Raw genomic sequence first — 11,073 nt, 5'->3', positions numbered from 1 at the left:
CTCTATGCTGACGGCCAATTCCAGCCGTCCAATTTTGGCGGAGAATATTAGAAGCAAATGTTTACCAATAAATCTTCCCCAATCTCCACAATCCGCATCTCGTCCGACGACGACGGCGGCGAATCCGATCCGAAGCTCTTCCTAGGGTTTCTACCTTCCATCGAGATTGGCTTCGAGGTACCTTCGCTGCTATTGCCTATTATTTTGATTCTGATCGCCGCCGAGCATAGTTAGGATTAGGGTTTCGTATTCGAAGAGTCCTTTTGAATCTTAGATTAGGGTTCGTTGTATGCTCGAGCTTAAAGGTTAGGGATTTATTGAGGATTGTTGTTAGAATCCTCCATTAGTTTTGTTTTCTGCATTGCCATCATTAATTAAGGTATTGCATCGGGAAGAAAAGGAACCTTTGTGGATTTGATCCAGTTTAGGCCATAAAGGAACCTGTTTGAAGAGTAGTTTAGCTCCAAGTTCAACTCTTTTATGGCCTTTGCGTCTCCGGAGATAGAAAGACCGTCACCAGAGAAGTTTGTTGACAGTCCTTTGGACGAAGATATTCCTTTGACTCGCGTGAAATCTCAGGAGAGGTTTAGCGGCAAATCTTCCCCATTGGAATCTGCTTGTGTTCCTTTGAAGAGAGGTGATTCCAAATCTGGAACCATAATTGCTGATGGTTCAGGTTCTGGCGGTAAGCTGAGGTCCTTCACTGACCTGCCGACGAATTTGGTGTATGAGATTCTGCAGCGTCTCGATGCCAAAGAGCTTGGTGTTGTGTCCTGTGTCTCTACTCTGCTGAATAGCCTCGCATCTGATCATCATGGTTGGAAGGATTTCTACTGTGAGAGATGGGGTGTTCCTTTTGGTCTGAATGCTCAATCATCTAATCAGAAGTCGTGGAAGGAGTTATTTGTGGACAGGGAATTTCGGAGTAAATCTTTTATGGGGAGGTTTTGCATAGATGTGCTCCATGGACACACTGAAGCTGTTCGGTGTGTATTTCTTCTCCAAACTGCAAAACTTATCTTTACTGGAGGATATGACACTGCTGTGCATATGTGGGACATGGAAGAAGGCTTGTCAATTGGGGTGTCTCGCTCTCTTGGTTGCACAATTCGAGCCATTACTGCTGATTCAGAGCTCTTGGTTGCTGCGGGAACTGATGCTTTTCTGCAGTGTTGGAGAGCAATTGAAGGCCATCCTCATCTGTTTGACATTGCAGCTTCTTTGAACCACAACTCCAACTTCCGCCTTTGGGGGCATGAAGGGCCTGTGACTTGTCTTGTGCTGGATTCAACCAGAATTTACAGTGGTTCGTGGGATACAAGTGTTCGTATATGGGATCGAGCTCATTTGAAATGCTTAAGGACATTGAGACATGGCGATTGGGTTTGGTCTATTGCTCCTCGAGGCGGCACGGTTGCTAGCACAAGTGGTAGAGATGTTTATGTTTGGGACACTGACAATGGATACTTGACTACTATTATTCATAATGCTCATGTAGGTAATGTATATGCGTTGGCTCGAAATCATTCAGGGGATCTTCTATTTACTGGAGGTGAAGATGGTGCGATTCGCATGTACATGGTTTGTGACCATTGTGATGACGATGATATTAAGCCAGCTGCAACTTGGATTCCTCACACTGGCTCTGTGCATTCGCTTTCTTTTGAGTTTCCATGGGTCGTGTCATCTTCAAGTGATGGGAGAATTGCATTGATCGATGTGCAGAAGCTACTAAAGTGGCGACAACCTTGTTCTTCAAGGCAACGTTACAAAGTAAAGCACTCAGCCCCAGAAGCAGTGGAGCCTCCCCAAAGGATGCTGCACGGTTTTGGATGCAATCTTTTCTCTGTGGCAATTGGATCCGATCGGATTATTTGTGGGGGTGAGGAAGGTGTTGTTAGAATCTGGAACTTCTCACAAGCACTTGAAATCGCAAAAAAGGTTGAAGCCCTCAGAAGCATCAGGTTGGAGAACCGGATGAGGCGACGGAAAGCGCAGACTGAGATGAGCGGTAACGGCGCACGAGCTGATCAATGTTCAGTTTCAGCAAAAAAGAATCAGCTGAATGCAGAACGCATTGGTGTTTGGCACAGCAAGCGTGGCTTAACCGGAAAGCTCAAGCCCTAGAGATTGCTAATCCATTCACTTAAACAAAAGTACTTGATGCTCTATATAATAGTTCTGTAGAATGTTTCAGTCTTTAAGTTTAGCTGGGAACATTCAATTCTCCATTGATTGGAAATTCATCTTCACGCTCATTTGCAACTTTGATAAGCTAAACTTGGTTTTTTTTTCCACTTAACATTTTGTTTAAATTGAATTATATTTATAATAATTCGGTAGAATGTCTCTGTTTTGATCCAAAAAGTTTGCAACTTGTTCTTTCTTATTAATTCCTTTGGCAAGAAATTTACATATTTGTATAGATAATCTGAGAACGACAACTGATTGGCTCCATTTTTGAATTTAGAGATTGATTGGGATAATAAAATGTAATTAAATGCTCACCTAAATGGGTTTTACTCGGATCATAATTTGTGATTGTTGTTACTTTCTTGATGAATTTATTACAAACTTTGTAAATATCAAACATATCGTGAACTTTGTTTATGCTTTTAGTATGATCGCTATTGTAGTTAGCTTGTAAATTTGCCGACTTGAATGTCACATTATAATATATTATACTAGTCTTGTGGTTTGTGTTACTGGCCTTCACATGCACTCTTTTCATCTGTCTTCTTATCTTCCTCTTCTGCCATAAGAAGGGTGTCCTAGAATGCGTGTTCCTAGTCTTGTGTGTGTTAGTGAATGGAGCATCGTTGTCCTTTGCCTCTCGCATCTTCTCTTGCCAACCACGACGAGTAGGATTCTCCATTTGAGCTCCTTATGCTATCTATTGTGCCGCCCAATTAGTTGTCCTTTACATCAATGGAACTGACTATTTGCTTCCTTGGCAGGACTTGGTAGGCTAAGCTACAACTATGAAAGCAACTAGCACCGACCCGATCTTCAACAACATTAACCTATCAACGAATTCACAAGTGTTAAGTTTGACGCAATTGTAAGATAAAATTTAATTAAAGATAAAATTTATAATAATTTTATAATATAAGGTTTCTTTTAAATGTTATATTAAACTAAAGTGAAAATTTTATATTATTTTTAATCATTTTTTTTATGAAAACATAGTATTAAAATTCTTTGGCGCATATATTAATCGTCATTAATTAATTAATAATGTGCCTAACTCATTCCATATAATATACCCACACAAGTGATAATTCATTAATTAATTTAAATAATATGAGAAATAATAAATAACTTTAATATCTCAGTTGTCAAATTCATTTATTATACTAATAAAGAAGTTAATAAATGATGATTTTCTTTTATTATTTATTATACTAATAAAGAAGTTAATAAATGATGATTTTCTTTTCATAATAAAGGGAAAATTCACTTAATTCAATTTAGACTATATATATATATATATATATATATATATATATATATATATATATATATATATATATATATATATTAAAGTTATTTATTATTTTTTCCCCGAGGATATATACCTAGGAGGTGCATTCGGGTGCTCTGACCTATAAGCATCGTCCATGAGTATGTAGAGTAAGGGAATGTAGGATAAAAAATCCTTTTATATATATAGGCTTGATAGCCTAGGCGTGAGCACCTCTCACATTGGGAGGCGCCTTCGCATGTGAGAGGCATCCACGGGCGATGCCTGTCGATGTCACCAAGACTACTCATTCTAAGACAGGTTACGGGTTAGACGGGTCAATCCACGAGCACATAAAAAATAAAAAAAAATAAAAAAAAAATCATATCTTAAACGCTTTACTTTAAAAATATTTCATCAATTAAATATATTCAGAAATAGATATTTTAAATATAAATATACACAAACAGAGTACTCATGTTTAATGAAAAAGTTATAATTTTTATTTTAAAAATATAATAAAGAAATATAATAAATTGACATAAAATTTGACTTACATATGTTTCTCAATTCACGAGTTAACTCGAGCTTATCGCGGGTGGGTCTAGACAGGTTAGCTCGCAGTGGATTTGAATTTATAAAATTTCAATTTAATTCGTTTAAATTATTTAATGAAATAGATCAACTCAATGAGTTCAATTCAAATGGGCAGTTTTATCCTAGTTATTTGACGATCAAACGATCAGGTGAGCAAACGACTCATCCGCCTGTTTTTTTTGCTCGGCTCATATCGAATCTGATCCGTTGTCCTCAACTGTTGGTGTGCTAACAGCCAAACTCGGGCAGAATACCGATGCGTAGGTGACCCTCCTCTCGGCCTGAAGAAATCGTAGGCTTCAGCTGCTCTTTAATTTTCACCAACATGCCGTTCGATCAGATTCATGTTGGCTGCACCATGTCCATCGGCCAGCTGTACGAGCAAATGCCGAATATACAGTAGCCTTTTTACGAGGAATCCGAGGACTTGCTTCTCCGTTGTACGAAAGTTTATGACCGTTGTTTAGGGTCAAGTTTATGACCGTTGTATAGGCCTAAACGCGCTGCCCCAATTTCTTCCTTCGTGATCTCCTCTCCCGATATCCGATCTCCGAGATCCTCATGCGACCTTTCACTAAGCTTCTCTCCCCTCTCCCCTTCCCCGGTTACCCCCGATCTGTCGGCAGGCCTCTCCCCTCTCCCCTTACCCCCGATCTGTCGGCGGGCAGCCGAGGCGCGATGCCGTTCCCGCGATTGGGTCACGCCTAGGCCGCGGCCTCGCAGCGAGGTCGCGGAGGCCGGGCGCGACCTCAGCCGCGTGATATTTCAAGTTGCGTTCCTCTGAGTCAGGGTTTCAAGAATTTCAGCAAGACAGCTAGAGACCTTTTGCTCAAAATGCAGAAAATCGATGGAGATTACTATCTGAGGTATTGGACTTTATCCATTTTCATCATCATTGTTATTCCTCTCTTCAAACTGTAATATTTTGCTTGTTGAAGTGCAGACTTTACACGAGATGTTCATTGTCAATGCTGGCACTGGCTTTAGGCTCCTTTGGAACACCGTTAAAGGTTTTCTTGAGCCAAAAACAACTGCAAAGATACATGTAAGTTCTCCAATACTAGAAGTGTCTTATTTTCTGGTATTTGATGCATTGCAATAAGTTTTCATTACTATATCATGAAGGTATTGGGATCAAAGTACCAGAGTGCATTGCTTGAAGTTATCGACTCTTGTCTTTCTTTTCGTGATACCACAAATATTTGTTCTTTTGATGGTTAAATTACATGCTCATCGAATTTCAGCAACTTCCAGATTCCTTGGGTTGGTTGTGCACTTGCTCCAATGAAGACGGATGTTTGAAATCTAACAAAGGGCCATGGAAATGGAATAATCCCAACATTATGGAGGTACATTTATTCACTTACTATAGAGGTTTTTTTGCTTTCCATCTGGTCATTCTATCTGGTTTAGGATCTGAACTAAAAGGAAGTAGGCTCATATCCTAATGAAAAAACTGGTTGACATGTTGAATTTACTCACATCTGTATCAAATCATTTCTAAGACCTTTTAGGAATATTTGCACTTGAAAAATATGTTGTTTACGATAATAGTATTCCACGTGATTCATTCTTTCAAACTCTTTCCATGTCATATTGTTGTTTTGGTGTTGAAGCAATCACTACTTTATCCTTGAAGCGGCATTGCTAAGGCATACTAGCCAAATGTCAGAAGGAGGTGAAGCCTTTGTAGAGTCATATCTTTTGAAGGCAAGCTTTATATCTAGCCTTTATTTTGTTCCTCATTTTTCTAGATATTTTGTGTAATGCCCTTGATTGAAATTTCTTTCATTCTTTCTTCTTCATCTTAAGGGAAGAAGCAGTGGTATTATACTTCATGCATTGTTCATCTGCTTCAGTTTCTAAGTAGTTTAATAGTTAAAGATACGACATGTTGCAAGTGACCCCGAAAGTAAGGTGAGCTCAATAGTCAAGATGATATGACAGTCAACATCAATAAGACAATCAGGCGTGTATCATCAGGCATGCTACTCACCTTTGAGGCTTAGCTCCTCGTTCTTCAAGCACAAGTCTCTCAGTATACAGCTGGTCAACATCAGAGCCGGTCGACCCCAGAGCTATTCAGCCCCAGAGCCGGTTGGCCCAGACTTAAGAGACTCAGCTCCCCACTCTTCAAAATGCAAGTCTCTTAACATACAGTCAGTCGATCCCAGAGCCGGTCGGACTTAAGGGACTCAGGTCCCCACTCTTCAAGTGCAAGTCTCTTTGCATACAGTTGGTCGATCCAGAGCTGGTCGGACTTAAGGGACTTAACTCCTCACTCTTCAAATGCAAGGCAACTCTCAGCATATAGCCGGTCGACCCAAAAGCCGGTTGGACTTACGGGGCTTAGCTCCCCATTTCTCAGCACCAAGGCACCTGACATATAGTCGGTTGGCCCAACAACTAGTCGGACTTACAGGGCTCAGCTCCCCACTTCGCAGTGTTGAGGCACTCAGCATACGATCGGTTGGCCATAGGGTCGTTCAAACCTTTGGGGCTAAGTTGTTGGTTGATACTCGGAATACCGTCCTAGTTCCCCTGTACATAAATTTGTACAAGCATAGAACTATCCTAGCTACCCATGTGCTCTACTAAAGTTAAATTTGGATTGCAAACGATACTTAACATTACTAATCCAAATTTTCCCTTTAGAAGTTAAACTTGAATTGGGAACGAAACTTAATATTCTTACTTCAAATTCAACCGATGTGATCTTCCTAAGTTAAACTATATTATAGAAGTTGATCAAATATCTATTTCAAGGATCGGCTTCCAGGTCAAATATGGCGAGGCACTAGGCCTTCTTGGGTATGAGATCATCCACCACTGTCTAGACAAAGCCTTTAAAAGAAATCAGATATTTAAACTTCTCACAGTAAACTAGGTTTAACAATAGAGACCTCAATAGAAACACATTATTGAAACATGAAATCGAAACAAATATCGAAAACAAAAATGATAATTAAAATCGATAACCTTTTGTGTTTGGTTTTACAAGATCTATACAAAAGGATGCACTAGTTATGATGCGGAAACTTATAATTAGTTATACCTCTTGTATCCTATAGACCTCTTGATCTTCTATTGTATTTCTCTTCTTATCTCGGACGTCGTGTGGGCGAAGATCTACCAAGACGAGATTCCACCCAAGCCTTCTTCTTCCTTCCAAGTTTCGACCACCAACTTTCTGTAAGAGATGATGAAGTTCGGCCACCAACTTTCCTCCAAGGGATGCTAGACAAGAGAATCTCCTTCTCTTCTTCTTCTCCTTCAAGCTACCGGCCATTAATGGATCTCCACACCAATATGCCGCCGGCCACCAAGAGGGAAAACAAAGGAGAAGAGAGAAAGAGTAAGGGCCGACCACCACCAAGGAAGAGAGGAGAGGAATAGAAGATGTATTCTTATTGAAAGGTGAAGCACCTCTACCCTCTCTTTTATATTCCTTGGTCTTGGCAAATAAAGAAAGTTTTAAACATAATTAAAACTTCCTTATATTCCTTGTCAATGACTAAAAAGGAAAGTTTTAAAACAAAAAAATTAAAACTTCCTTTTCTTCTTGTCATGGTCGGCCACATGCTTGTTCTCCAAGCAAGGAAAGATTTTAAACAAAAATTTAAATATCTCTTTTAAAAATCTCTTTTGTGGATAATTCTAAAAGGAATGTTTTATAAATTAAAATCTCTCTCTTTTAAATCCTTTTATGGATATCTATAAAAGATAAGATTTAAAATAAAACATGGTTTCAAGAAAGGAAAGTTTTATCAAAAAATTAAAATCTTTCTTTTACATTATAGATAACTACAAATAAGGAAAAATTTCAAATCTCTCTTTTATTCCTTTGTAGAAAGCTATAAAAGGAAAGATTTTAAAATTTTAAAACTCTCTTTTAAAACCAACATAAAAGGAAAGTTTTCAACAAAATAAAAGCTTCCTTTTATTTCCTTTTATGACCGATCTAAAAAAGAAAAGTTTTATATTAAAATCATCCTTTTAAATCCTTTTAATGGATCTCTATAAAAAGAAAGATTTTACAAAATAAAACTTCCTTTTGAATTCAATGTGGTCGGTCATCCTTGCTTGGGCTCTAAGCTAGGGTCGGCCACAACTTGAACCCATCTAACCTTGGTTTGGTCGGCCCTAGCTTGGGCTCCAAGATTGGCTTAGTCGGCCACCTTAAGGTGGGTAAGAAGTTGGGTTTGGGTGGATATAAGACTTTATAAATAAGAGGCTATAATAGAGACCGAGAGGAGGAATTAGTTTTGGTCTCCCGATGAGCTTGAGCTTCCCGTGTTCACCCCGAACACCCAACTCAAGTTCATCAATAATATCTCATTCCACTAAAGAGTTATTATTACTATATGGGCTCCTTCTTATCATGAGTGTGTTAGTTTCCCTATGTTTAAGATATTGAATGTCCACTAATTAAATGAGTTACTGACAACTCATTTAATTAATATCTAGCTCCAAGAGTAGTACTACTCAACCTTATTGTCATGTCGGACTAAGTCCACTTGCAGGGTTTACATGAAAATCCTTATGAGCTCCTCAAGGGGACATCATCAACCTAGATTACTAGGACACAGTTTCATTCTATAATCAACAACACACCATATAAATAATATCATTTCCCAACTTTTCGGGTTTATTGATTTAACGAGCTAAATCGCACCCTTTGATAAATCAAAGAAATAAATATTAAGTATACGTACTTGTTATTATATCATGATTAAGAGTACACTTTCATAATAACAGAAGTATTATTCTTTTATATAGTTAGTATAAAAAGATACTATCTCAAATGATCATGCTCAATACACTCATAGTGTACTAGTGTAATTTATTAGTCAAGATAAACTAATACCTAATTACATTACAACCATTCCAATGGTTAGTCCCATTCCATCTTGGTTGTGAACAACTGTTTATAATTTATAAGGAATTGATAACATGAACTTCTGTGTGTCTCCTCACACCATGTTATTTTCAATATAAATTCAATGGACAACTACACTTCGCATAAATGTAGACATTTGACCAATGTGATTCTTAAATTTTTATACAAAAAGCTAGACTTTTAGTATACATCTCCCACTTATACTAAAAGACTATGTTGCCATATGCCCTGCCATACATCTGATTCCCTACCCTTCATCTGATGCAATCTAGGCGGCAACAACTTCTCCTCGTTATACGTTGTCTCGTATTGGGTGGTACTTGCGCTCTATGTGTTTACTTGTCTTATGGGCTCGTGGTTCCTTCGAGTTTGCTACTGCACCACTTATTATCACAATACACTGTAATAATTTTTGGGCAAACCAGGAATCACATCTAAGTCCATCATGAAATTTCTGAGTCATACAGCTTCTATGGCTGCCTCAGAGGCTGCCACATACTCAGCTTCCATGGTGGAGTCCGAAAAACATCTATGTTTATCACTCCTCCAATGTTATGGTTTTACTTCCTAAAGTAAACACAAAACCCCGAGGTCGACTTACTATTGTCCCTATCTGATTAGAAGTGAAAATTCATGTAACCCACATGGATCAAATCATCTGCTTGATAAACCAGCATATAACTCTATGCTTTACGGCAGTCCAATGTCCCTGTTTTGGATTACTTTAATATCTACTAATCATGTCCACGGTAAAACAGATATCCAGTCTCGTGCATAACATAACATACATTAGACTTCTTACAATTGAAGCATAAGGAACTGCCTTCATATCTTCTATCTCTTTTGATGTCTTCGGAGACATCTCTTTAGATAAAGATACTCCATGGCTAAAAGGTAGAAAACCTTTCTTGGAGTCTTGCATGCTAAAACGAGCTAGGATCGTATCGATATATGAAGTTTGGGATAAGCACAACATTATTTTCTTGTGATCCCTTATTACTTTGATCCCGAGAATATGTGCGCATTCTCCCAAGTCCTTCATATTGAATTGCTTGGACAACCATACCCTTACCTTCGACAACACTTTGATATTGTTATCAACTAACAAAAATGTCATCTATGTATAGTACAAGAAATACCACCACGTTTCCATCACACTTCTTGTATACATAAGACTCATTCGGACACTGAATAAATCCATAGGTCTGGATTACTTCATTAAACTGGATGTTCCAAGACCTTGAAGCTTTGCTTCAGTCCATAAATAAACCGATTGAGCTTACATACTAGATGCTCTTTGCCTTTTGCAATGAACTCCTCTGGTTGCTTCATATGGATGCTTTTTTCAAGACTTCCATTAAGGAAAGTTGTCTTGACATCCACTTTGCCAAATCTCATAATCCATATGAGCAACAAAATATAAAAGAATCTGATAGACTTAAGCATGGCTACCGGTGAAAACGTTTTCTCCTTTCCATCTGTCCCTCTTTTCCTTTTGTAGATTCATTTACATCCAATAGCTTTTACACTATTTGAAGGTTCTACTACCTCTCTCTCCGACTCAGCATAAAGATGGTCCAATTGATTTCCTGCCTAGTTCATTTGTTGCTTTAAGGATTTTCGCAAAGTATTCCTCCACCACTTCACCAGTAGTCAACGCTACCATAAGACCATGTTGAGTCTCTTTCCCTCAAACAGGGGCCTAAAGATCCGTTGAGGGTATATACATCAAAAGATTCAAACAAGGGCTCACAGAAGATGAGGATTTCTTCCAGCTCTTGATCAAGAAGTCACCGAAATCACTTACTTGAAAGGGTGATCAAGTACATTAATGTGGAGGAGGCTCAATTCGCTCTGAAGGAGGTTGTCGCACCTGCTCTTATATCCGAGAGTGTCAAGCCCCACCCCCGCCTCTGCCACATAATTTTGATTCATATATGCATGGTTTGATGTTGATTTTATAGGTTTAAATCATGGTTACATCATATTTTGTGCATTGTATCTATTTTGGACCTAATTACAAATTATTATATTTTTGTGTTATTTGATGCTAATATTTGATCCTTATTTTGTAGGCATCAAAGGATCTTAGATTTGGATATATTTAGACCGA

The 11,073-nt window shown here is 38.4% G+C and overlaps 1 protein-coding gene and 1 long non-coding RNA gene across 5 annotated transcripts; both read left to right on the top strand.

Moving 5' to 3' along the window:
* The first annotated feature begins 86 nt into the window (after positions 1–86).
* LOC122017776 (F-box/WD-40 repeat-containing protein At5g21040-like) lies at positions 87–2,280 on the top strand. The gene has a single exon (XM_042575467.1). It carries the CDS (start codon positions 481–483, stop codon positions 2,125–2,127), a length of 1,647 nt encoding a protein of 548 aa, XP_042431401.1. The 5' UTR covers positions 87–480; the 3' UTR covers positions 2,128–2,280.
* Positions 2,281–4,486: 2,206 nt separating this feature from the next.
* LOC122017476 lies at positions 4,487–5,800 on the top strand. 4 transcript variants are annotated; one of them, XR_006121379.1, is made up of 4 exons: positions 4,487–4,926; positions 5,004–5,105; positions 5,315–5,409; positions 5,677–5,800. It is a non-coding gene; the product is annotated as an uncharacterized LOC122017476 (long non-coding RNA). The 4 variants fall into 4 exon arrangements; XR_006121378.1 differs by having other exon boundaries at positions 5,305–5,409; XR_006121377.1 differs by having other exon boundaries at positions 5,700–5,769.
* The last annotated feature ends 5,273 nt before the right edge of the window (positions 5,801–11,073 follow it).

The sequence above is a fragment of the Zingiber officinale genome, chromosome 8B (assembly GCF_018446385.1).
Source record: "Zingiber officinale cultivar Zhangliang chromosome 8B, Zo_v1.1, whole genome shotgun sequence".
In the NCBI taxonomy this organism is placed as follows: domain Eukaryota; kingdom Viridiplantae; phylum Streptophyta; class Magnoliopsida; order Zingiberales; family Zingiberaceae; genus Zingiber; species Zingiber officinale.
The sequence above is the reverse complement of the archived record's forward strand: the minus strand, read 5'-3'. Positions and strand labels throughout refer to the sequence as shown.

Bases quoted from the DNA above. Each gene is read 5' to 3' on its own strand.
- LOC122017776 (XM_042575467.1), top strand. From the start codon at position 481: ATGGCCTTTGCGTCTCCGGAGATAGAAAGACCGTCACCAGAGAAGTTT.